The sequence below is a fragment of the Mustela nigripes genome, chromosome 8 (assembly GCF_022355385.1).
Source record: "Mustela nigripes isolate SB6536 chromosome 8, MUSNIG.SB6536, whole genome shotgun sequence".
Taxonomy (NCBI): domain Eukaryota; kingdom Metazoa; phylum Chordata; class Mammalia; order Carnivora; family Mustelidae; genus Mustela; species Mustela nigripes.
The window spans coordinates 6,600,373-6,627,993 of record NC_081564.1 but is presented as its reverse complement, the minus strand read 5'-3'; the positions used below and the strand labels follow the sequence as shown (position 1 = coordinate 6,627,993).

Here is a 27,621-nt window from a genome sequence, read left to right as displayed (position 1 = left end):
TAAGTTCAAGTGGTTTATTTTCAGGGATGCGAACTGTAACAATGTAATAGCATTCCACTTAAAGACAAAAAACATAGTCCAGCACTATCTTATATATCTGACAATTAAAAGCAATTTACATCTACCTTTTATTTCTAAGTACTAATTATCTTAGGGTTCAAATCTAGAAAGTTATTTTTGTACAAAGGCTAGCTGCCCTTTTTTTTTTTTTTTTCAAAATTACTTTAAAAGATTCTGCTGTCTCTATAGTTAAGGCTGAGAGAACACTAAAAATACTCAAACTTGCATTTTCCTAGATATTCTTTGCTACCACTATTTTTTGCAATTACATAATTTATGTCTAAACTTACAAGGTTGTATACACTAATTGAACTGTGAATCACTTTTTTGTATTCAAAGTCTTAGATTATGTATATGAAAGCTAATTTATTAAACCTTTGTACACAAAGATGAACATACCTGTATAGCAAACTTATGAGGAATGAAGGTACAAAAAAGTAAAAGTGTTATTAAAATTGATGTGTGTAAATCACTTACAAAAATACCCCAAATGGGGTAAAGCTGCTCATCCCTGATTTTTCTCATTTGGTTGTCAGAGTTGCAACATGAATTTAAAATGGTTAGAATTTCTTTCTCTTAAAAAAATGATATATTAAACTTATATACAGGGTAATTAGCAAAATGTAGAAAGGGAAAACAATGTACAAAAGACAGATAAAAACCATCACTTTTGACAGACACAATCCAAAAGTAGTAGAAACCTTAGCAAACTATCTCTAAACCAGCTCATACTTTTATCCCCCAACCCAAGGTCTTATCAGTAAGAATAAAATATAGTAAACCAGCAAGCCCAGCCTTCCTGTTCTTTAAAACAGGCCTGACTCCAGGCCACCATTAAGCTTTGGACAGACTTTTAAACATGGGAGGGACAAATCAGAAAACAACTTATCTCCACTTGGTACTAATTAACAGAACACAAAGTTATAGATAATTAAATAGCTCTTCGCGTGAAGTCAGGCAGTTAGTCAGAGGCCTTTTTGTTTTTCTGCTGGTTTCGGGGTGAGTTCTTTAGCAAATTTCTTATCCTGAGGTACATTCCAGTAGATTCTGCCATGTTCTCAAATTCAAACGGCGTTATTCCGGTTGCAAACTTGCTCATGTCGGGTACAGGACTGTGAGTCTTAGTGGCCAAAGGGCTGGTGTCCCCGTGAAGGGGCTTCTGGCCACCTCCGTTACTAAGGTCGCAGTTCGACACGACCCCGCCGTTACCCAGAGGAACATCCTTACAGTCCGACGGGGCAGACGCCTCCTCCTCCTTCTGACAAAGCAACGGAGGCTCAGAATCTGAGCTCGGAGCATGTTGGGCTTTGGGCTTCTCTGTACAAGTGTCTGGTACTTCGGGCTCATTAGGCACCGGCTTTTCGGAGGTTCTCCCGTCTGGAGCAGGGACGTCCAGCTCGTTGGGACAAGGCGACGAGGCGACTGAGTTCCCGGTTAGAGGGGTGTCCCCGGGAATATCGGAATCACTGTTCACGCTCTCGGCCTGCTCCAGGGCCGCCCATATCCGCCTCTGCTGTTCCTCCAGTTCCTCCAGAGTCAGCGAGTCCTCGTCCATGGCCGCAGACGCCGTTCTGGTCTGGGGGGAGTCGCCGGGAGTGAGTGGTGGGGTGCCCTTGGGGAGCGGAGGGGTGAAGACGGGCGGAGGAGTGCCCCGCGGCAGCGGCGGAGGGGTGCCGGGGGGCAGCGGGGGCTGAAACTGAAAAGCTTCGCTGCTTGGAGAGCCGTGCGGGACCTCCGCGTCTGAAAGAGAACAGCGAGGACACCTGAAGTGGTCGCAGCCTTTGGTTTCACCACCGTTTCTCATTGGAACTTGGGTGTATCCAGAGATTCAAAAGCCAAATAAGCTGGCTGGGGAGAACATTCTGGAGGCTCGGGAACCCCAACCCTCCCCAGCCAAGAAGGCCTGCAGGGAGAGCCACAGCTTCCTCCGGCTCAGGGAACTTTAAGGAACCCCCCCCCCCCCCCGAAAATCCATCTCTGTGCTGTGCTCATCGCTGTGGAGTGAGCAGCGACCGCACGGAGGCAGAGTCCTTTCCAGGTAGCCCGCGGCACAGCAGACCGGGGTCCCTGGAAGAGTGGAGGGGACAGTGGCAGGAGATGCCAGCTGGGCAGGCGGCTGCGGGAGGAGACCAAGCCGAGGAGACAGAGTGGGATACGCCCTGGCCTATTGCCCGGTTCTGCACTTCTGGTCTAGACGGTCCGCCTGACAGTGGGTTCGTGTGACTCACGGGTCACTGCTCCTCACCACCTGTATGTCCCAGACACAACAGATCTGGCCTGTCCCACACAAAGGATCGTTTCCTCAAACCTGAACTCCGCTCCGACAAGCTGTTCCCACTAACGTCCCACCTGTGGGGTCTGGCTGAAGTCTCCCGAACTGAACCTGCTCATCAAGAGTCCTTCCTCTCCCTCTGTCCCCCAGCCCTGATCCCTGGCTCTCCGGGGCCCGCCCTCTCCTGCAGACTGCCCCAGCCCTGGCACTGTATCAGGAATACTGGAATCATCTGTGCCTCTGGACTCAGCTTCCTTATATCCATTCTCCGAACTATTTACCTTTGTAAACCACAAATCTGGTCCCGTTAACCTTCCCACCTCATTAGAAACCCTTCAGGGCTCCCATCACTTATAGGACAAAGGCTGATGATCTCTGCGCCTTGCAAGGCCCTCTAGGGCCAAGAATCTGGCTACTTCCACCAAGTCATTTCTCACTGGCGGGTTTAAGCCCCAGGTGTCACTCTTCCGTTGGACCACTGTGCTGGGACGTCTCATGCTTCCGCATTGACATTTCCCAGGGACTCAAACGCCCTAACCCTATTCATCTCCATAGTAATTTATCCCTCAAGATGCAGTTCAGGGGCGCCTGGGTGGCTCAGTGGGTTAAAGCCTCTGCCTTTGGCTCAGGTCATGATCTCAGGGTCCTGGGATTGAGCCCCACCTTAGGCTCTCTGCTCAGCGGGGAGCCTGCTTCCTCCCTCTCTCTCTGCCTGCCTCTCTGCCTACTTGTAATCTCTGTCTGTCGGGTAAATAAATAAAATCTTAAAAAAACAACAACAAAAAAAGATGCTGTTCAAAGTCGGTCTTGATCGTGGTCTATGACCTCATGCAGCACAGCGGTGCGGCTTCTGACACGGGTATGGCCTGTAATCAGCTCTGTGGCTCTGGTCGTCTCACCACTGGCCACCACCATTTATATTAAAATGACTTGGCTACCTCTGCACTCCCGAGGCGACACAGACTGGAAACTAAGGACAGCAGCTGGGTCTCATGAATCCTCCTATCCTCGGGGTCTAACACAGGGTCCAGAACAGCCCAGGGGTTTTAAAAATTTGGGAAATCCAACCAAGTAACACAATCCTGACAGCTACACAAAACCAGTCAACTTTCTCATATGGGCAGGGTCCTGAGATCGAGCCCCGCATCGGGCTCTCGGCTCAGTGGGGAGTCTGCTTCCCCCTCTCTCTGCCTGCCTCTCTGCGGGCTTGGGATCTCTGTCGAGTAAATAAATAAAAAAATCTTAAAAAAAAAAAATCAACTCAGAAGAGTAAAGAAAGGCTAAGCGCCGACAGGAAGGATGCAACACCAGTGACAAGGGCAGGGAGAGCCGTCAGGAGGGAGAAGCCTGAACACAGACGCCATTACCGAGGTGGTGCTGGGATCCGGACACCCGGCTAGAAACGGCGCCAAGATGAAGGGGGGACCCAAGTGCAGATGAACGGCATCGCGCACTCTGGGAACCCCAAGGACGCCACGGGTGCTTTTCACTACAATAAATTCCACGGAGGAGGGGGAGGACAGAACAGCCGTCAGGGAGTTAGCCACCCCTGGCTGTTAGGCCTTTAAGAACATACAATTCCTAAGTGTAACCCAAGCTTCATTTGAGGTTCATCTGCACAGAATATGGTGCTATGTATTCTTTTTTTTCCCTTAACGATTGTATTTATTTATTTGACAGAGAGAAAGATCACAGGCAGGCAGAGAGAGAGGGGGAAGCAGACTCCCCGCTGAGCCGAGAGCCCGATGCGGGGCTCGATCCCAGGAGGTGCTATGTATGTGTGTGTCTCAACACACAGCGGGTGAAGACCTAAAGCAGCTCTAGTTCACAACCCATGGGTCTGTGAGACGGGATCCACTTCACTGACTACATTTGCTAATGAAAGTTTTCCACAGGAAAATAATCACTCCAATTCAAAGTTTCTTCTTGGGAGTGAGCTGAGCCCAGAGTTCTACTCCTGCAGGGCAGGAAGCTGGGCTGGGGCTGCACCAGTCCTGGGGGTGGGAAGGCCCCCCTTGCTTTAAGACCACATGCCTGGGTGTTACTAAGCCAGTCTAAGTGAGCAAGCCGTTGTGGCTCTTGTGTAAGCAGCTCTAAAATCTGGCCCTAATAATCTGATATATTACTACTGGCTGACTAATCACTTAAGTTGTTCAGAACCTAGGTGGGAAAGCAGGTTGCTATCAGCAACTCTCAAAGCCCCTGACATCTGGTGGGTTGAGAGGAAACACAATTATTCACAGAAGGACAGACTGACTGGGGATGGAGACATGCCTGGAGACACATGGTGGTCAAGACATGTGGCTTTAGGGGCGCTTGGATGGCTTAGTGGGTTAAAGCCTCTGCCTTCCGCTCAGGTCATCATCTCAGGGTCCTGGGATCGAGCCCCATGTCGGGCTCTCTGCTCGGCAGGGAGCCTGCTTCCTCCTCTCTCTCTGCCTGCCTCTCTGCCCACTTGTGATCTCTGTCCGTCAAATAAATAAATAAAATCTTAAAAAAAAAAAAAAAAGACATGTGGCTTTTGGCCCTGAGCTTTAGTGTGTGGTCAGTGTTCCTGGTATTTTGTAGACGTTCATACTGGCTCATCGTGGAAGCCCGTGGTTTGGGCAAGGAAGCTCTTGCCATGCAGTCCTTTGTCCTCAGGAGGTGAGAGCATCTTACGGCGGCTTCATTTACAAGTGTGGTTCCTCTAAAGAGGCAGAGGCTTATAAACAAAAACCAGCTGCCACTGCCCATGGCTGGGACCAGTGGGCCTTCCACAAGCAGCCCGAGACCTTGAACTAACTACCCCTAGCAAACGTGTGCCAGCAGGCAGAAGCGTCAGCACACGTCAGCAGAGGCCCCACACTAGGCACCACTGATGAAAGGATTCAGTTCAAGGTCATGGGGTGAGCTAAGGCCCTGCTGGCGAAGGTGAGGGTGGCAGGACACCCTGCGGCTCACCGTGGGGCACAGCCACTCCTCGGGAAATGTGCCCACGCCAGACGCGACAGCACAGTGTGGCAATGTCCATATCGGGCCTTGCAGGCTCCAGGGGTTTTGTTCTGAACAGTCCTACTTGCCTGGCAGACACCCAGTAAGGTTCTAACCAAACTGTTCATCCCAGGGTTATTATCCAAGTGCGTGGTCTTCTGCTCCCAATTCCACTCCAGACTGAGAGCCACGGAGGGAAGGTGCAGGCACTGAACTTGGATTCTCAAGACTTAGGGACCTGAGATGAAGCATCTTACCTCATCACAGGGGCTCAGGCTGGCTCTGGACTGGTTAATGATACATGGGAGAGAGGGAGGGAGGCGAAAGGAAAGAAGCTGGGGGGAGGAGGGAGAAACTTCCCTTGGGAGGCAGGTTTCTCAGGCCTCAACAATTCCCTAATAGGAAATAAACGATGCTCCCGGGACAGGGTTGAAGACACCTGCACAAGTGCGGACCTGGTGACAGGGTGCTTCACCGCTTCTCAAACTCTGAGATGCAGACACTATGTCTCAAAAGGTTCAAAACTGAGGCACCAGGGTGACTCAGTTAAGTCCATGACTCTTGGTTTCAACTCAGGTCATGATCTCAGGGTCCTGGGATCCAGCCCTGCACTGGGATTCTCTCTCCTCCCTCCCTGCCCCTCCTCCTCTAATAAAAAAAAAAGGTTCAAAACACCAAGCACAGGTGGCTTCTCCCCACAGATATTCAAAATTCACCTCCTATGGGAGATTCCTTCCAATGTAATTTGGAATTTAAGTGCATGGGCAGTGGAGTCCGACAACTGGCACCGGCACCGAGAGAAGTCCTTAAGAGACAAAAACCACGAACTGCCCTCGCTCAGAAATCCTGGCCATGGCCTCTAGGAACCTAATCCTGTCTCGGACAACTGCTTTCGAGTTATGGAGAATTGCTTGTTTTCATAAAAGTTCATAAATGTGGCAAAGGCCGTCATGATTCTGTTGTGAACTCGCTGACCTGGTGAGAAGTGACTGGGTACTGAAATCAGGTGGCAGTTACTAAACACCGGGGCTGTGACCGTTGTTCTGATAGCGAGAACTTTGGAGGCTGAGACTAAGCAGAGCAAAAATTTTGGGAAAGGGGAGTGGGGAACTTTGAGTTGAGACTTTAAGGGGATTTAATCTGTGACCTTTAAATTCTCCCTGGGAATTTACAGTTAAGAGGGGGATCCACAATCTCACTGGGGCCTTCTGTACCGCCAGCATCTTCTCATCACGGTATCTACATGCACTTCATCTTCATGTTGCCATTTAATCTCACTCTAGAATGTCTGATGTGCAACAAGGACCAAAACCAGCTGGACGTAATTTGGGATGGGAGGTAGTGCAAAGAGTGAGTTTGCAGTCTTGCATTCAGAGTAGCTCTGCGATTTATCAAATTAACATAAAGTTCTGATTCATTCCAGAGCTTTCTAGGGGCAACACCTAGGCTACACAGCAGCAGTCCCAAGGGGAAGCCCAAAGGACCTGTGACCGGCATCGGGGGGTGAGGGACTCAGCAAGGTGGGTACGTGCCTGCCCTGATCCACTACTGGCCTGCTGAGGCTGGTCACAGGGCTGGTTGGCCACAGCTGCCCTGGTTAAGCCCAGAGGATTAAGAGAATAAAAAGCCAGAGAGCTCTCGGAGGGCAAGACCACTGTTCCCCTGTGGGTTTTCGGGAGGACAGGTTTCTTAGGGCCTCTCTTCACGGAAGGGAAGGGGGAATCACCGGGTCGGGGTATTATGGGAAGAACAACGGGGGCAGTCTGGCTCTGTCCTTCCTGCTCTTGGCATGGAGCTGCTAAAGCAGACCACTGTCCACCCTCTGTCCCAGCGCACTGTGCCTACTGGAGGGGCAGTCCAGATGCAAGACCACCAGGACTGGCTGGGCCGGACTGCCTGAGTCGGAAACTCCGTAAGCTGGCCCCCTTGGCCCTCACACTAAGACCTGGAACCAGCACTAGAGGCGCTGCTCTCATCTACAAGGACAAAATCAAAGCATTCTTTTCGGTGCTCCTAAGGCCCCTGCCCTCCTTCCTAATGGGACTCAGGAGCATGCACACTGGCCCTACCTTCTCAGTGAAACCAAGACCAGAGGATGACACCTACCTGAGTCGAGCTCCATGTCTGCAGGTGAGGCTGCTGAGCCGCCTTCCTTCTTCTGCTTCTTGGGGCTGCTAGGGCTGGACTGGGAGGAGGACCTCTTGCTGCCAGACTTCACACCTGGCTAAGAGAGGAGTCACGCCAAGCACGAGTTAATGGAGTAGATGAAGAACTAGATTCCATGCCTTCCCTCCAATACCCTGCAGACAGCCAATCTGCAGCCAAGTGCAGGTACAGGGTCAATGCAGCGACCCTTTTCTTTGTGACTCAAGCAGAAAAGCGAGTGCTTTATACACAAAACAAAAGAGCACTGAGATGCTAGAGTTACAAAATCCTAGAAATACAGGCGATACATTCTTATCAACCACACCCTAAAAAGCTATTTACCGCTTGGAAGTTAGAAGTCAGGTAATTGGCAAACACGTCTTTCTGCTGACACGCCTGCATCGGTATGGACCCAAACATTCTCCACTCCTAATGAAGACAGAAGGAAAAAGCAAGCCTGGATTTTGAAAACATCATACTTTTCAGATTTTGTAAAGTGGAGGTCTCAAATTACATTTCTGCTTCATACGTGACTTTTGCTTTTTGGGGGAATTAATGAAAGTGATGGTGCATTTAAGGGGGAAAAAAAGCCAACCAACTCCACCTGCAAAATGATCTGAACTGAATACTAAAAGCCTACTTGACAAAATCACTTGGCCCTAAAGGGCTCCACCTACTGCAAGCAGAAGTTCTAAGCAGTGGTGGCGTGAAGGCGCAGCCTCGTCAGGCCTCCCTCCCCCCAGGCCCCGGCACTGACCACAGCACCTTTGCTCCTACACACTCGCTCACGCTGAGCTTCTCTCTTCTGTTCTTTGGCTTTCCAAACCCAGCCCTCACCTTTACGGTTCAACAATCACCTCTCATCTTAAGAGCACATGCTACAATGGTTCTCAAGGAAAATCACTTCAGACTTCCTGTCAAACCTACAGATTCCAGGTCAAGTCTGTTAAATCTAAGGGTGGGACTCATCGATGTGCATGTCTGCCGGGCACCCCTGGCGGACTCTGATGCAGGCTTGTCCTGGGACCGTTTCCAGAAGCTCGGATAGCTCGAGCCACGCAGTTTAGCCCTGAATTAATTACACACTTGTCTTCCCATCTATTCGCTAGACTCTAAGTGCAGACCTTTGGCTTCGGCTCTGCTGCCCAGCTTCTAAGAACACCTAAGAAGGTATTTTTTACTGAAATGTCACCACCACCACCACTACCACAACAGGCCACTGTCAAGTCTTGAAACATAAATGAAAGTTGGGAGAGATTCAGTGTAGAAAACCATTCTCTATAGAGTGAGAAATTTTACTTTGAAGAGAAGAAAGGAAAGAACAGGGGGAAAGGAATTATGGCATAGAACAGAGGCTTTACTTCCCAAGTAATTACACAGAACTTACAATACTGCCTCAGAACCATCCCATGTTTTAAAAACATAATCTTTTACTTTTGGACTTACAGAATCTAACGATTCTTTTTAAGCTCTTTTTCATAAGGCATAAAATCCAAAAAAAAGTTTTTTGGTTTTTGGTTTTTAAATGAACCCAAGATTTCACTTGAGCGTCTCATCAACGTGGGGGCCTAGGTGGCTCAGTCAGTTACACGTCTGCCTGTGGCTCAGGTCATGACTGAAGGGAGCCTGCTTCTCCCTCTCCCTCTGCCCTCCCCACTCCTCATGCCCTCCCTTTGTCTCTCTCTCAAATGAATAAATCAAATCTTAAAAAAATAAAAAAGGGTTCTGGTCAACATAAGGGAAGTAACAAAATTAAACACACTAGTAACGTATTTATTTCTTTACATAACAGTAACTGCTACTTAAACTAATGTTTTGAACAACTGTTACAATAAAGTCCCACCCCAGAAGAATAAAAAATAATAATAATAATAAATATATATATATATATACACATATACTTACATCTGGAATTCCTCTGGGAGTAGATATATTAAAACCTGGATAGTTTACCAGTTTCGAGAGATCGTAGGTGACGCTTTTATTCTGTGGGGCTTCCCCAGCTTCCGCTTCCCCATCAGCACCATCTGCAGTAGACCAGCAGAGCGTTCATACTGCTGGATACCAACACCAGTCCCTTTCCAGACCAAAAGTGGGCTGGGCAAGGGCTTACATTCAAGGCAACAGAATCATTCGGAGAATAATTCTGATTACAGTTTTTCTGGAACATCAGATTAGGACTTGTAAACAATGTAGACAGGATAATTTAATAAAAGTAAGTGCTTAAAATCTTGGAAACTGGGGTGCCTGGGTGGCTCAGAAGGATAAGCCTCTGCCTTGGGCTCAGGTCATGATCTCAGGGTCCTGGGATAGAGCCCCACGTCGGGCTCTCTGCTAAGCAGGGAGCCTGCTTCCTTCTCTCTCCCTGCCTCGCTCCTACTTATGATCTCTCTGTCAAATAAATTAAAAAAAAAAAACTCTAAAAAAAATCTTGGAAACCTGGGTTCATCTGTGGGTTGCTTAAAAGCCTAGTCCGCACTGATCTGATGACTTGCCTGATCCTCTATTTCAATGTCTTTATTTTGTTTAGTAAACAAGTATTTCTTATGTACCACACACTGTTTTAAATGGTTTACAAGTATTAGCTCCGCTCACCGTCATAACAACCTTAAGAGGTACATACTATTAAAACCGCTTTACAGATGACAGAGGGTATTTGGGAACCACTTTATTATTGTGAAAACTACTGAAGAAATCATGTGTTTGTTTTTGCCAGTCCGAAGATGTCTACATATATAAGGCAATCAGTTTGCGAGAAGTTTCTTTTTAGACAAGTATTCCAGCTAATAAGCTAAGAAGTAATGAAGAATGAGACTATAACCATTTTGCAGCCTATCATTAACAGGTGTAGACAGGCAATGGTCATCGTGACTGGTTCCGTCACAACAAAAGGAAGGACAGAGAACCGTGCTAATGCAACACTCCGTGGGGATGCGGCAGGAAAATCTCGAAAAGCTCAAAAGGACAAAACACAGTTTTGTTAAAAGCGAGGAAGGCAATCTATAGATTAAGAGATTCAATCATCCACAACCTTTTGGGCCAAAGACTCTCTAACAAACTTAAAAAAAAAAAAAAAAAGAGGAAAAGGAAGGACAACAGAAATGAGAACACCTACAGAAAGTGGCAGGAGGGACACCTGAACGCCAAAATGACTTGGGAACTGTCCTAAATAGCTCTTTAGCACTAATTGAGAAGGGATGGCTTGGTGAATTTTTAAAAATATTTTTAATTACCAGGAGCTTGGGTGGCTGGGTCAGTGAAGCATCTACCTTTGGCTCAGGTCAAATCCCACAACTGGGCTCCCTGCTCAGAGGGGAGTCTGCTTCTCCCTCTGCCCCCCGACCCCCGCTCATGTTTTCTCTCGCAAGAATAAATAAAAAAATCTTTAAAAAAATATTTTTAAAAAATCACCTAAATAATACAAAGAAACATTTCATTTTTAAAAGATTTAGAGCATCAGAGAGAATCAAGTCTCTAGTCTAATCCTCTTTCCTTCTCAGGGGGAACCACTGTTGAGCTTCCCACATCGGTTAAGACGTTTTAAGTTTTTTTTTAAGCCGAAGAGGGAGAGATGTACTTAAATAAGGTGGTCAGGAGCGCCTGGGTGGCTCAGATGGTTAAGCATCCGACTCCTGGATTTGGCTCAGGTCCTAATCTCCTGGCTCCCGAGATCGAGCCCTGCCTGATCAGTGGGAGTTTGCTTGGACAGTCTCTCGTTCTGCCTGTTCCCAGCTCATGTGCACCTCTCTCTCTCGCTCTCAAATAAAAACATAAATCTTAGATAGACAAATAGATAAAGATGGTCAGGAAAGGCATCTCTTGAGTCTGAATCCTAAAATCTAAATGGTTCTCAGTTAACATCTTTTAAAAATATTGTATATAAATGTCCTCAGAAAATCAATGAGTACGGTCTCATCCATGTGGGATTCTTTTTTCTTCCTTTCCTTCCTTCCTACTTCCCTACCTTTCATGTACGATGAACGGCGTCACTGGTAAACTAGGCAGAAACGGAGTACTGCACAGAGATTTTGCCATGTCAGCTCACAGCTCATTCTACTCCTTAAAGACGACATGGATTCCACAGCCCAGATCCACCAGAATGATTTAGCCATTTTTCTTTAGGGCCTTAATGTTTTTAATTTTTCATAGTCACGGTCAATGCTACAAAAATATACATACTTTCCTTGTGCAAGTGTAGACACCTAAGAGAGGGTTCTAGATCACAGGAGGGTTTATATAATCTGTATGTCCAGGTCTACTGGCACTTATGAATAGATTTGTTAACATTTCTCTCTTCTTTTTTTTGACGATTTTATTTATTTGAGAGACCGAGCAGAGAGGGAGAGTGAGAGGGAGGAGCAGACCCCCCCGCTGAGGGGCTCGATCCCAGGACCCCAAGATCACAACCTGAGCCTAAGACAGATGCTTAACCCACGAGCCACCCAGATGCCCTTCTGTTACCATTTCTAAGGAAGGCAAGAGCTTATGAGGATTAGCTGGAGAGCTGATGCTCTGGCCTCGGTAGTCACTGAGCAGGTCCAGATAAACCATCTGATAATTCTCAATGAAGTTTTAGTTCCTTGTTTGTAAAACGAAGGAAAGACCATCATGATAGTTTTCAGTTAGCTCCACACACACTGAATAAGCCAGCCATTCCTATCAGGTATTACTGTAATTCTCTAGGGGGAGGGGAGGGAAGTGACCTGAACTTGACTAAGCTAACTTAACATACTATACCTTTTCCATCATAGAGTGCAAGCCCAGAGTTCTCCAGCTCGGCCTCTTTGAGCCACCCGGGGGGGTAACCGAGCTGGCGCATCCGATATATAAAAGGCGGAAGGCTCTTGTCCGTCACCCCAAGTGCATCCTGAAGTTCCTCACTAAAGATAAACAAAAGAGGAGAAAGAAAGACAGTATTCGTGTTTGGATGAAAACACAAACTGTCCCCCATGTTTTAAAACCATTGTGTGTCTTATGTTACACATGGTGAAACGGTGCTTAACAAACGCACGGGGAGATGCCAATGAATGTTCCTGAAGGAACAGATGCATATTCTCTCGGTGCTGGGGCACGCCTCTATACCTGCGATTACCCTTCAGACACAGAACGCTCCAAACACGGGTGACACAGAAACGACACTCTATGGGAAAAAAAATCACAGAGGTACCTAATGACTCCCGGCTTGAATCTTCCAAATCTTTCTTCCACCTCTTCCGCATGGTACCGCTGCTGAAAATTCTGGCTGTTTGCCTCACCACAGGCATCCATATATTCTTTTCTCTTTTCACTTATTCGAGCGGCATTCCGTGGCTAGATCACAGTGCATTTGAAAAAAGTGTTAAGAAGCAGTTTAGAAATTATTTCAGGAATTAAATAAATACAAGCATTCTGTTTTAGGTCACGCAAACAGATTATCCCAGTTTTAATACATAACAAACGAGAAAAGAGAGTAGATATTCTAGAAAAACAGGCAAAGAGAAGAAGCAGTCATTTTAATTTCTGATTACCTCGATATAAAATCAAGTTTCTAGAATTAACTCTAAAAAGAAACTCTCCTGTTTCATTCATCTCAGACACACAGCACTGTAATAATTCTTTTTAAAATCTAAGGTCTTAAAGTTTAAGTACAAATTTGAAAAGGTTTCAAATTCAAGGACCAAAAGAAAGCGAATACAACAAGATTATCTATCTCACACAATGGCATAAATGTGTGGAAAACATCAGAAAGTTCTAGGTCAAAGATATTTTTTTTTTTATATGAGAAAAATTTACCATTGGGCACTCTTTCATTTGATGTTCTTCAGAACCACAATTGAAACAGTGAGGCTTTGGCCTATTTGGTCAAAAAACAAAGACGTGCATCATGTCAATGAGGACATAAAAGCAAATCAATACAATTCTTTAACGACAGCAAAGTGTATCAGAGAGACAAGGCACATAGATCACAGATTACTAATATTTGCACTCATGAGTACACTTTTCACCTTCTGTACTCAGCGACTTAAACAGTACTTTTAACCAACTCTTTAAACCAAGGACCCTTATGTTCCCGACTGATCTGTCACCTCTGGGTTTTGTGAGTGGTTAATAAGAGAAGAACCGAGGCAAACAGATTATATTTCCTTTAGGTTAACTTGGGAAGGGGCAGGTCATACTAAGACAGCAATCAAACCGACAGCAACAACACCACCTTTCCACCCACCCAAGCATATTAGGCACGAACCAATGAATTCCAATAAACAGATGACTGATTTAAACATATTCAATGTCTATATATGAAAATTCTAGCTTAATCTGTAATTTACTTATAGTAAGCCAGCAATGAAGAATATTAATTTTTCGAGCTCAAAGAGTTTATGGTTTTGGTTAAAAAAGTCTTAAAAAGAAGAAGAAAACAAAACAACTCCCCACACAAACCTTTTTGCCTTTACTTGTATTTCTTGCCCTTCTAGAGAAACAATGTGGCTGAAGACTTGCTGGTACCTTTAGTGAATTTTATTAAGGAATAGTTATCATAGTCTGCAAAATTTGGTAAATTTTTTTAAAGGTGAACTTAATGGCAAGATGCATAAAAGATCTTCATTCACTATGTAGGATACTTGGGTATTTCCCATCCTTCGGTAAGCTGAGGGTTTTCATTTAGTAGCGGTTGCCCCAATTTATCAAGGCAAAAATTAGTAAAATACAGGACACTTCCTACAACCTGCAGAAAACAAGTCAAAAAATATTGCTATTTAAGCAGAAAAAAAAAGACATTAAATTATGTAAGACTATGATTAATTGTTTTAACCATTTAATTTTGGAGGAAATTCTTAGAGAAGTCATAATCCACTCCCTAGTTAGAAAGGAGCCAGATTTTGAGGTGTAAGCAAGAGCTGCTTCTTCCAACACCCCTGTGTCTCCCGGATCAGAGCGCCCCTCTCAGGAGATCATTCCTGTTAGCTGCATTCTGCTCAGACATTAACAATAAAAACTCCTGACTCTCACGTTCCCCTCCAATTCCCCATCTCTTTGCTTCCCTTGGTGGCAAGACAATTCAGAGAAGTCCGCTGTGTTTACTATTTTCATCCTACCTCCCATTCCCCCTTTTCTTTTACCCTCTGATTCCGGGGGGAAATTTCATAGACAAAAACTGAAAAAAAGGGTACAGTGAACACCCAGCTACATCCTCTCTACCCAGATTCAACTGCTGGGATCTTCCACGCACGTGCGCACGCGCACACACATACTTTTCACTGAGCCGTGGGGAGAAAGTGCGGCCACCATCAGCTTAGTCTGAGCTACTATTTTCCCCCACCTGACATTAACATAGTAACTCCTAACTGGTTTCCAGCTTCCACACATAACCAGCTACACAATATTTTCATGACCCCTCACCCGTGAACTTTAGGACAGGTCTTCTGAGGATAAGTGCATTTTCCTACACACCACAATACCACTGTCACACCTAAAAAATTAATAAATCCTTAATATCATCTATATCCAATTTCTACAGTTTTCCCAACTGTCCCCCAAATGCCTTTTTTTCCCCTAAGCCAGGATTTAAGGTTCATGTGTTGTATTTAGGTGTTAAATCATTTCAGTCCCCCACTTTTCCCCCCCATAGGTGGCCCTGCCCTTCTCTCTTGAACGTCTCTGGGAAGACTTCTGTTCCTGTCATGGCACTCCGCGCCCCGATGACCCCGCACACGGCCAAACTCACTGGACGGCTCCGTCTTCATCTCAGTCTCTGAGCAACAACAGACAGGTGATTTCTCCTTCCTCAGAGACACACTTCTTTTGGCTTTTAGGACACCGTGCTCTACCCCGCTGACCAGTCCTTCTCATCTCTCCATCTTCCATGAGTCTTGGTCCCAGTCCTCTCTACCCGTGCTCTCGAGGTGACTTATCCAGACCATGAAGGATGAGTAAATGCTGACAACACCCAAATACCCAGTGCTGCCTAAACTCCAATCTTGTATATTCAAGTGCCAACTGACGGCTCTCCCAGACACGTAAGAGGCATCTCAAACTCACCTACTTAAAACTGAACTGAATTCCGATTCCCCCCCAAACCCTCTCTTCCCACCAGTTTCTCCCATCACAGTAAAGGCGAGGACCCTCTTCCAGCTGCTAAGGCCAAAAACCTGAGTCATTCTGACGGCTCTCTCACTTTCGTGTTCTACACACCCAATTCATCAGCACATCTGATCAGTTCTATTTCCAAGGTATGTCCACAGTTGAACCACTTCTCACCTCCACCACCAGCTCTCCGGACTAACCTGCCATCTTCCCTCACCTGAGATCAATACAGTGGCTTTCTCACTGGCTTCCAGCTTCTACATGTAAACCAGCGAGAGATTATCTTCCACAGAGAAGCTAGTTCTTTTGAAAATTCAAGTCCTATCATGTCACATTTCTACAGAAAAGCCTCAAGTGGCATAGCCCATACCCTGATGGCTTATAAGGCAATATAAAGATCTAGATCTTATGTTCCAGGGTCAGAAGGACTAGATTCAAACCCTGGCTTATGCTGACTTATTTTCTGCAGAGCTCTGCTTTCCCCCACCAGAACGGAATTCAACGAGAGCAGAGACTTTGCGCTTTTCCTCATTGCTGTGTCCCTGAATTCAAAGGGGTCCCTGGCAATAAGGGAGCATTCGGTAAATATTTACTACTCTTTACTAAAGGACTAACTGAATAATACATAAAATTCCCACTTTCCAGGCAGGTACCACTCTAAATCCCAGAACCCTAGAGTCAGATGGAACATGAAAAGTCATGTAGTTCAAATTCTTTGTTTAAAGCACCAACAAGGATCTCAGATTTTGACTTTTTACAGTGACATGGAATTTGCTTCCTTCTTTTTTTTTGAACGAGAACTACCACTTCATCTTCACATCTGATGTAAATGTGCACTAAAAGTTGACTTGCAATGCGCCTGTCTGTAGTCTATCCAGCCACTGGTCCTGGTTCTGCCACTTGGCACTACGAGTGATTGAAAACGACACTTTTTGGAAGTAACAGCCTTTTTGACATTTGCAGAGATGTGATACCCCATCAAGCTCTTCAGCAACACTGGGGACTCATCACCCCAGCAGCCCCAAGACCCAAGACTGTGGTCTGTCAGTGGGGCACGATACTCCCTAAACATGAAAACTAGTCTGCCTTCAACAGAATGCAAGATTACATCATCATCTTTAAAAAATTCTAAGTTGAAAAATCACACCACCCCACTGCACTGACACAGTGAGATTCCTCGTAGGTACAGAAAGGCCTAAATGTAGGCTCATCCCTGTTGTGCTTCTATTTTTCATCCACCATCTGAGCTTGTCAACATTTTTAATCTCCTATCTGCCATCTGTTGTTAGTTACTTATCTGTCCCCTCTCAGCCTCAGCCATCTGTAAGTACAACATGCACGTGTTCTAGGTCGTCATCCACGCGTTCTAGATCGTCATCCAGGCATTCTAGATCGTCATCCACGTTCATGAACATCAATAAAAAGAAGGTTGTCAGGACAAAAGTCCTCCAAAGTATGTCTATGGTGTATGCGACAGTTATTAAAAAGCAAACTATACTATTTAGAGGCTGAAGTCTACACTCTAATTGATAACAAATTTCATGAAAAGATGGGGATCATTTGAGGCCACATGGCTATACCACCTTAATGATACCCAAATGACACAGGATAGGAAACATGTTATCTACAGAATTCAAAACTAAAATGTCCATACTTACACTAAAAGCTTCCTTGTTGTTTTTAATGGCACAGGATTCTTCTACTTTATGGTCCTCTTCTAGCATAACACTAGATGGCTAACACAAAGAAAAACACACGTTACCAAAATAACTAATTTTTAACACTTCAAATTTTTAATATTAGAAATTTAAATACACCCCTTTATTTTCTAATACATATCACTAAGGTACATACAGTTCTTAATTCATTACTGTCATAATCAGTAAATTCGGAAGCTAGAAATGCTTACGAAATAAATTTCACAAGTTGGAAAATTTAAAAATTTTATAAAAAATACAAAGACAGCACCTTCTGAAGCATTAGTTCACGTTATGCTTTCACTATGCTTTTCACTAATTCATGCATTAAATTGAATGAATAAATATTTAAATTCTCAATACTTAAACTGACAAAGCAGACTTTATCTTGAAGTCACGTAACCAGAAAACTTTAAAAATATGTGATTCTACACTATTGGTTAATATGGACAGTATAGCCCTCATAGACCTTAGGCTGCTACAAAATTCTGAAGTGTTCCCGGAATCAAAAATTAGGTAATATTCAGTATAGTTTTTATTGTTAAATGTATTTTGTTTCTTGAATCTTTAAAAATTATATATAACACATGAAAATTAAAGATGATGAAAATTTAACTAATCAGAACACCGTTCCACAACCTGATGATAAACAGCTAACAACCTTTACTTGAAGGACTCTACTTACCTTAAACAGGAATTAAAAAAGGAAAAGCCCCGAAATCATAATTCTGATTTTTAAAAATACAAATTCATACTCTAATAGTCACACAGCAAAATTTCTCAGATTTCGTTGGGCATGCTATTGATTTTTCTCCCAACAAGTAGAAGGGGGGGAAAAGGATGGCATGTGAACCTGTTGGTTTTAGAGAAAAATAATTCACCTTTCATGAACTCCAGAAATACAGATTTTTTTTTTTCTGGCATAAATTAATTTTCTGCCCCAAACCACATGTCCAAGTGAGGAAATGGGGGAAAAAAGACTAATTTTAAGTGAAGCAAGGTCTGAATACAACTCCCCTGAGAGGAGTCACAATGCAGAAGAATGCCCTGAGGCTGGTCAGATCAGTGAAGGATGCCCAGCTGAAGGATGGGAGGAGAGCATATTAACAATCCTGTTATTTTAAGTTGTAGCCAACCCAGAAAAGTTGTATTAGGTTCAGGTGTAGGACACAGTGGTTTCATTTTGATACAAAAGTCTCCCTGGAGCCTAAAAACTGGCGGTGAAAAACAATCTATTAATCTTAAAGTCTCTTAAGTTTTAAATACCTGGGGCAAAAGATTAAAGGAAGTCTTTTCCACATCATTTTTCTGCTGTTCCTCAAATCTTTTTACTAAATTTGATACAAATTCCTCTATTTCTTGATGATATTGCCTGCATGAGAGGACACAACAGTCAGAACCCAGAGTAAACACCGAACAGACTGAAATCTTACACGTTATTAGAAGGTGTCAGGAGGGAATTCTGTTATCTTGCTTTTCAGAGGTCTATCAAAACACTAAGTAACTAGAATACAGAGGAAGCCATTTCTTAGGAAAAAATATACACTGTTGCCGAGTTAACGGAATGATTATGAAAATCTAACTCAGTGTTTGGCATGGAGCAGGGGCAAACATTTGTGCTGTGAATAGATGGATTTTATTTATAAATTTTACATTTTTAAGTTCTGAATACATAATCCACGTACGACATGGTTCAAAATCCAAAAGAAGGAAGGGGTTACGTAAGGAAAAGCTTCCTTCCTGGCTATGTCCGAGCCACCTACCTCGGCCTCGCAGAGACAACCAAAGCATCCTTCCCTACCTTCCTCCCAGAGACTCCCTATGTACGTGTAAGGACACACCTATACGAATGTTAAACTGGAACAAAATTAAACCAAAATGCAACAGAAACACAAAACAAACGGGACAACTGCGGAGGTCTACTCTCCCCAGTTTTCTAGCTGTCAAGAGCCTCGCTCATTGCTTATTCCTAGCAGTCGGCTCAGGAGGTGCAGATGGAGACCAAGCTAGGCTGAGTGGGGCAGCCAGCTTGATCTTCACCAGATTTGATCTTTCAGGTCTGCTTAGCGCTGACATTCTAAGATTGCTGCAGGCAAAACTGCAAATAAACGGTGCAGAAATTAGCTTGCCATGAGCAGATGCTGATTCAAATCCGATGGGGACAACAGTGCTAGTGCCCAGCACCCTGCTACTGCCACATTCACCATCGGGCGTCCCTATCCCTCCGAGTCTCGGGTTCCACCTGGGCCCAGACAGAGAAAGTAGGTAATGGGCCCCCCAGACAGCTAACACTCTCTACAGGGTTCCCCATTACCTTCTTTACCTTGCCTAGAACCTATGAGATAACAACAGATTCAGCCAGCCAGAGATGGAAGCCAGCTGTCTGAAATGTCTCCGACCGTGCTCCAAGGAAGGACAGGGCAAAGCCTCAAGCCATTTCAGGACATTCTAGCAAGCACTGCAGGAATGCACTGAGTCACCCTAGACCCAAACACGCTGGAAGGCCCGCAAAGGTCTGTCACACTCACACACACAAAGTCATGTGGGTAAGCCTTGAAGACAGCCAACAGGGTAAACTCAGCTACCTGATTCCGGGTAGAACAGACTAACATTTCTTACTGCTGTGGGGGGCAGTTGTTGTGCTTATTAGAGGCTATCACAAGTGCTCATTTAGCTACCCAAGAACTAGTTATTATTAGTATCCTGTTTTCCAGTGAGGAAATTGACAGCAGACAGGACTGTGACCTGACCAGATTCACATATAGACAGCAGGGGCCCAAATTCACATATAGAGAAAGTAGGGCCCAGATTCAAATTCATATTTATAGATGCTAATATCCTTGCTCTTAATCATGATTCCCTAGGCTTTAAGTAAAATAAAGATGGAATTAAGTACAAATGAAAACAGCATATAGAAGACATTGTTTCATAAACATATTAATTCATTTTACGTAGAAAACGGAAAATTACTTACTTTGAAATAACATTGTTCATAAATAGAATCTGTAATAAAGGTCCATCTAACTTAGTATTGTTCACCAATATTCCACTAAAACAGAAGTTAAAACATATTCTTAGAAGATTTTAAAGTAAAACCCATAAATGTATATATAAACACACAACTTTTATAATTATTAAGTACCAAAGATCACAGAATACTTTACAAATAAGATTAAGAACAACCAAGAACTTGTCTTTCGGAAAATAAATAAATAAATAAATAAATATTTTTTTTTTCATGAAATTTTACCTACTTTAATGATTTTACATAGAGGTATCCCTTACATATTTTAAAAAATATTTCACAAAAAATTTTAAAATGTAGTTAATCTTTCAGTTTCCAACCAAAAAAATTCCTATCTAATGACTCTTTTTTTTTTTTTAAAGATTTTATTTATTTATTTGACAGAGAGAGAGATCACAAGTAGGCAGAGAGGCAGGCAGAGAGAGAGTAGGGGGAAGCAGGCCCTCTGCTGAGCAGAGAGCCCGATGTGGGGCTCAATGACCTGAGATCATGACCTGAGTGAAGGCAGAGGCTTACCCCACTGAGCCACCAAGGCGCCCCTAATGGCCCGTCTCTTTACAGACTGGGGGAAGGGAGCATTTGGATAAACCAGCAGGTTACAAGAATGAATATATATATATATGTATTTTATTAAGGTCTTATTTTTATTTAGTTGCAGAGAGAGAGAAAACACAAGTAGGCAGAGCAGCAAGAAGAGAGAGGAAGAAGCAGGCTCCCATCGAGCAGGGAGCCCAATGCGGAGCTTAATCCCAGAACCCTGGGATCATGACCTGAGCCAGGCAGCTGTTTATCCGACTGAGCCACCCAGGCTCCCCAAGAATATATTTCTAAAAGAATCAGAGTAAATTTAGCTTTGAAATATATAGGAAAATGAAACACTTTAAATGGATAGCCTCTTAGAGGGCAGAGTACATCAGTACTGTCGGGGCGCCTGAGTGGCTCAGTCGGTTAGGCGTCTGCCTTCAGCTCAGGTCATGATCCCTGGGACTGAGCTGCACACTGGGCTCCCTGCTCAGGGGGGAGCCCTACTTCACCCTCTGCCTGCTGCTCCCATTGTTTGTGCACTTTCCCCGTCAAATTAGTAAATAAAATCTTTAAAAAAAAAAAAAGTATATTGTTCCTGGATTTGATTTTCAAATACTGCCAAAAAGGAAACAAACAAACAAAAGTAGAATGCGGCCTCCAAACCAGAGCAAGACCCCGGTGGTAACCTGGCCCAGCTGAGTCTTACGGTTCCTCCTCTCCCCACCTGCCTCCTATTCCTTTACCTTCGCAGCAAGTGAAATAAGTCAGTCTGTATTTGGGATTGCTCGTGTCAAGAAACAAAAGTAAAACATGGAGAGATTCAGAAGTTTGTTTGAATTGCACAAACTTCTCTTCTTAAAAATACACGATATTTGGGGGCGCCTGGGTGGCTCAGTCGGTTAAACAGTTGAGGATGGATATGGGCTCAGGTCATTACTTGGGAGTCGTGGGATGGGCCCCCACCACTCTCCAGGCGGAGTAGAGTCCCCCTGAGATTCTCTCCCTCCCTCTTCCCGTGCCCCTTCCACTGCTCACTCACTCACAGGCATGCATTCTCTCTCTCAAATAAATGAAATCTTAAAAAAAAAAAACAACAACCATGATATTCTGGAGGGCGCCTGGGTAGCACAGCTGATTAAGCGACCAACTCTTGGTTTTGGCTCAGGTCATGATCTCAGGGTTCTGGGAATCGAGCCCAAGGTAGGGCTGGAAGGGCTCGGCGCAGAGACACTCAGGGTGGAATTTGGTGAGGACTTTCTTTGCCTCTCCCAGCGGCCCGGGTGACGCCTAGGCACACAGGCTCTCTCACAAACTCTCTAAAATAAATAAACCTTAAAAAAAAATATATATATGTTTCTAAAAACCACATACAATTGTATGGTCCTTAACTACAGACCAATTTGAGCAACAAAGAGAAAGACATTCAGTTGGAGAAATTTGAAAATGGGCTGAGCTGGGAGTGTTATTAAGAAAAATCATGCCGGGGCGCCTGGGTGGCTCAGTGGGTTCTCTGCCTTCGGCTCAGGTCATGATCTCAAAGTCCTGGGATCGAGCCCTGCATCGGGCTCTCTGCTCAGCGGAGAGTCCGTGTCCCCATCTCTCTCTGCCTGCCTCTATGCCTACTTGTGATCTGTCAAATAAATTTTAAAAATCTTAAAAAAAAAAAAAATTGTGCCATTTATTGGGATAGTGGTGTTGTGATTATGCATGACGAAGTTTTGCTTTTAAAGATTTTATTTGTCAGAGAGAGAGAGAGAGAGAGAGCGCGCGAGCACAAGCAGGCAGAGTGTCAGGCAGAGGCAAAGAGAGAAGCAGGCTCTCTGCCAAGCAAGGAACCCGAATCAGAACTTGATCCCAGGACCCTGGCATCACGACCTGGGCTGAAGGCAGCGGTTTAACTGACTGAGCCACCCAGGTGTCCCAAAGTCTTGCTTTTAAAAAGTTACATGCTGGGGTGCCTGGGTGGCTCAGTGGGTTAAGCTGCTGCCTTTGGCTCGGGTCATGATCTCAGGGTCCTGGGATCGAGTCCCACATCGGGCTCTCTGCTCAGCGGGGAGCCTGCTTCCTCCTCTCTCTCTGCCTACTTGTGATCTCTCTCTGTCAAATGAATAAAATAAATTCTTTAAAAAAAAAAAAAAAGTTACATGCTGAACTATTTAGGGTAAAATGTACATATAGAATGAAAACGTGTATTATATTATTCTTTTCTTTTTCCATACATTTGAAATTTTCCATAATACAAAGTTAAAAATGTTTATTGGACAAAAAAGGAAAGAAACTTCTGATCACGGCAGTTCCAAAAATAAGGATTAAACCAAGAGGCTGGGCGTACAGATTTTATCTATATAATTTTATTTCGTTTTGTTTCTAAATTTTCTGTAGAGCGCTTTATCAGTGTCTGACAACATGAAGAGCACTAATTCTAAAAAGAAAATTTTAATTTATTCCTTTTTGAGGATACTAATGGCTGTCTCATGTACTGGTAAAACCCATGACACGATCATTTAAACTCCAGTGATTATAACCCCTTCATAACTGAGCGTTTAAATTATCAACTCTATTAAAAAGTGTGCTCATCTAAGTTATCTTTAAATACCAAAAAAATTATGATTTTTTCAGGAATCCCAGTTATATTCAATACATTCATTATCTAACTAGAAATAAGCTTAGATCCACAAAGTGTGCTCACATGGAGTTAGAAGGAATGTAGGGCATCGGAGGTTTCCAAAATACATCTAAATTCTGAAATTTTAAACCTTTAGTCACCAATGTAGCTAGTTACTTCAGCTGGTACCAGAGACAAAAAAAGGCCATGTGACATTGGCTCACAGCCCTCCAAATTCCAAAAGCTTGGTGATACCATTCCACATAATAAGTTCGTACTTCAATAAATATTTTAGATTTAGTAACCTGTGAAGTAAATTTGTATTAAGAAACCAGCATTTGCGGGGCGCCTGGGTGGCTCAGTGGGTTAAAGCCTCTGCCTTCGGCTTAGGTCATGATCTTGGGGTCCTGAGATCAAGCCCCACATCGGGCTCTCCGCTCGGCAGGGAGCCTGCTTCCTCCTCTCTCTCTGCCTGCCTCTCTGCCTACTTGTCATCTCTGTCTGTCAAATAAATAAATAAATAAATAAATAAAATCTTAAAAGAAAGAAAGAAAGAAACCAGCATTTGCTCTTCTATCTCTTAAAGTCAGATGTCTGAATGCAAATCTACCCACTGCACTTTCTTCAAAAGCACACTAATTTCCCTTTTTCTAAAATGAAATTTTGCATCATTTCTATTTAGGGACAGTTTTTTTTTTTTTAAGGATTTTATTTATTTATTTCCGTTGAGAGAGAGAGAGTGCACAGATAGGCAGAGTAGCAGGCGGAGGCGGAGAGAGAAGCAGGCTCCCCGCCGAGCAAGAAGCCTGATGCAGAACTTGATCCCAGCACACTGGGATCATGACCTGAACTCAAGGCAGTGGCTTAACTGACTGAGCCACCCAGGCATCCCTAGGAACACATCTGAACTCTGTAAATAAACCTTCACCAAGAGTAATACTGTAATCTTAATTCTAACTTCCCAGAAATGTTTGTGGAATAAGAACAGCTAGGATGGCAACTAGCCTGTTCTGAACATTAAGTCAAAATTTTCTGGATAGGGGCACCTGGGTGGCTCAGTCGGTTAAGCCACTGCCTTTGGCTCAGGTCATGATTCTAGAGTCCTGGGATCGAGTCCCACATCAGGCTCCCTGCTCTGGAGGAAGCCTGCTTCTCCCTCTCCCTCTGCCTCTCCCCCTGCTTGTGCTCTCTCTCTTTCTGTCAAATAAATAAAATCTTTTAAAAAAACAAACAAATTTTTCTGGATATATTTCACAAATATTTTTATCTAGTTTAGTTAGTTTAAAAGTTATCCAAGGGGCGCCTGGGTGGCTCAGTGGGTTAAGCCGCTGCCTTCGGCTCAGGTCATGATCCCAGGGTCCTGGGATCGAGTCCCGCATCGGGCTCTCTGCTCAGCAGGGAGCCTGCTTCCTCCTCTCTCTCTGTCTGCCTCTCTGCCTACTTGTAATCTCTCTCTGTCAAATAAATAAATAAATCTTAAAAAAAAAAAAAAAAAAAAAAGTTATCCAAGTATACAACATAATGATTCAATATTTGTATATGTTGTGGGCGCCTCGGTGGCTCAGTTGGTTGAGCAACAACTGCCTTCAGCTCAGGTCATGATCCCGAGTTCCTGATTAAGTCCCACATCAGGCTTTCTGCTCACCAGGGAGTCTGCTTCTCCCCCTGACCTCTCTCTTCTCATGCTCTCTCTAATAAGTGAGTAAAATCTTTTTTTTTTTTTAAAGATTTTATTTATTTATTTGTCAGAGAGACAGAGAGAAGCAGGCTCCCTGCCGAGCAAGGAGCCGATGTGGGACTTGATCCCAGGACTCTGGGATCATGACCTGAGCCGAAGGCAGCTGCCCAACCAACTGAGCCACCCAGGCGTCCCAAATGAATAAAATCTTAAAAAAAAAAAATTTGTTAAGTTGTTTAATGATCACTGCAATAAATCTAGTTAACATCCCCCCAAAATAATTAAAAATTTAATGTACTTATGAGAATTCAAATTTTACCTCCAGAAATTAAAAATAAAGGATCATTACTTATTTCTTCAGAGAATGCTAAACAAAAACGATACAGAAGTCCTATTTTTTTTTACGAAGAAATTATAGCTAAATATTAAATATAAATAAAGAACAACAACAGTGTAATATCTCATACCTTGGTCGAGTCAGAATGTTCAATTTTCTTTTAAGTTCTTGATGTTATTACTTGTTAAGAAATATAAGCCTTCATTAAATAGAATTGTACCTATCATAAAATTCAACTACTCACTCTTACTTTCAGTGTCAGAATGTTACAAACGTTAGAAGACCCACAAGTATTTTGAGGATGACACACTTAACTGAGTTCCTGTTTTGTTGCATGGCTAGGCATTTAAACCTAAACATTAAAACAGTTTTCTCATCTCTTCCAACATAGATACTCTAAGACAGGATCATGTAGTTCAAAAGAGAGTAAGAGGGGCGCCTGGGTGGCTCAGTGGGTTAAAGCCTCTGCCTTCGGCTCAGGTCATGATCCCAGGGTCCTAAGATCGAGCCCCACCTCAGGCTCTCTGCTCAGCAGGGAGCCTGCTTCCTCCTCTCTCTCTGCCTACTTGTCATCTGACTGTCAAATAAATAAATAAAATCTTAAAAAAAAAAAAAAAAAGAGAAAGTAACAGACTGAACCCAAAGTGTTACTCAACATACCCCATCAAAACCTAAACAGCAACTCATTTAAGAGCGAGTGGCATGGGGGCGCCTGGGTGGCTCAGCAGGTTAAGCATCTGACTTTTGATTTCGGCTCAGGTCACGGATCTCAGGGTCCTGAGTGAGACTGAGCCCCAAAGGACTCCCCAATGATGATGGTGGAGCCTGCTTGAGGTTCTCTCCCCCTCTCCTGCCCTGCCTCCGTTCATTCATGCGCTCTCTCTCTCTCTCAAAATAATAATAGTAATAATACAACAAAAAGAAAAAGAGCATCATGATAAGTGATAAATACAGTGAAACAAACTTAAAGACGGAGAAACTAGGATAGAACTACGGATGTTCACGTACAATCCTTTCAACTTTCCTGCCGTTTGAAATTTTACATATTAAAGTGCAAAGGAAAACATCATGCATAACATAATCAAACTTCAAAAGCCTTTAAAGATGATTTACCAACCGCTTTCAGTGTTTCACTTTAAACGGGAAACTATCTGAACCGAAATCATCTGCCCAGAGTTAAAAACAACCACCACCAAACACCTCTAAGAATGTAAACATCCATACTAACAACCCTTCCTAGGAAGGCTGTAATCCTGTAACTAAGCCAAACGCAAACTCATTTGGCGCGTTTTTTCCCCAAGGCTTTTGCAACGCCCCTTCACCACGGAAGGTATTTCAAAGTCGAAGAACTTTAAAATGAATCCCCAACCTCAGTCAGGCAATTAACCATTTCTCTCCGCATGCTTCACGTGCTTCAACTCCCAACTCCCGCACCCTAAGGCCATTAGCTTCTACCCCCCTATAAATCACAGATCTACCCTAAGGTCTGAGGATCCGGCTCTCTGCCTATAGACAAGGACAGGAAGACGGCATCAAGCTTAAGCCTGGCTACAAAAGAAAAGAAAAGAAAAGAAAAGAAACTGGATAAGGACTTCAGAAAGGAGGAGAGGAAGTAGTGACCAGCCTACGCTCTGGCCGTCTTAAAAAATCCTAAAAATCAGTCCCAGCTTGGGGGGCGCGGGGAGCGCGTCGAGTCCGGGGTACGCGTCCCGACCGGGCACGCATCCCCAGAGGGGAGAGGGTCGCGCCGGGGCCCCGGAGCAGCTTACGCCAGCCGAACCCTCGATTCTCCGCCCGCCTGCGGGGCGGGAGAGGGGTTATTCGGAATTCTGGCCCTCCTGGAATTTCCGCCCGCGCCCTCCCAGACACGCCGCCTGCCGCACGCCGGCGACCGGGCCCAGGCAAACGGGAAGGATATTCTCGGCGCGGAGCTGCTCGATGGTTTCCTCGCACTGCCGAAGCCGCTCCCGCAGCTCCGCGTCGCCGACCCCATTCTCGTCCTCCTCGTCGCCGTCGTCGTCCTTGAAGCGGGTGTGAACGGGCTTCGGAATCGACTCCTCTGGGGGGTCAAACGCCTCGAACAGCTCTAGGTCGCCAAAATCCACCTCCGCCGCCATCTTGGGCTGTGGGTGAGATTCGAGAAGAGGCGGAGCTGACCGCCCGGCCGGGGGCGAAGGTTGTAGGGCGGCACCGCTCGCTAGGGCTTGGGCCGCGCTAAGCCACCCCGTACGGTTTTCTCCAGA

At 44.5% G+C, this 27,621-nt stretch overlaps 1 protein-coding gene and 1 non-coding gene across 3 annotated transcripts; both read right to left on the bottom strand.

Annotated features, from left to right (window-relative positions):
- ZCCHC8 (zinc finger CCHC-type containing 8) lies at positions 1-27,621 on the bottom strand. Of its 2 annotated transcripts, XM_059408330.1 has the most exons (14): positions 27,297-27,621; positions 25,509-25,551; positions 20,183-20,257; positions 18,475-18,580; positions 17,170-17,247; positions 14,050-14,153; positions 13,868-13,933; positions 13,223-13,283; positions 12,618-12,760; positions 12,188-12,330; positions 9,356-9,477; positions 7,793-7,879; positions 7,412-7,529; positions 1-1,800 (listed from the first exon to the last, which is right to left on the bottom strand). In XM_059408330.1, exons 1-14 carry the CDS (start codon positions 27,493-27,495, stop codon positions 1,022-1,024), a joined length of 2,124 nt encoding a protein of 707 aa, XP_059264313.1. In that variant the 5' UTR covers positions 27,496-27,621; the 3' UTR covers positions 1-1,021. The 2 variants fall into 2 exon arrangements, with proteins under 2 accessions (XP_059264313.1, XP_059264314.1); XM_059408331.1 differs by lacking the exons at positions 18,475-18,580; positions 25,509-25,551; positions 27,297-27,621 and having other exon boundaries at positions 20,183-20,202.
- LOC132024059 (small nucleolar RNA SNORA9) lies at positions 19,586-19,719 on the bottom strand. The gene has a single exon (XR_009406170.1). It is a non-coding gene; the product is annotated as a small nucleolar RNA SNORA9 (small nucleolar RNA).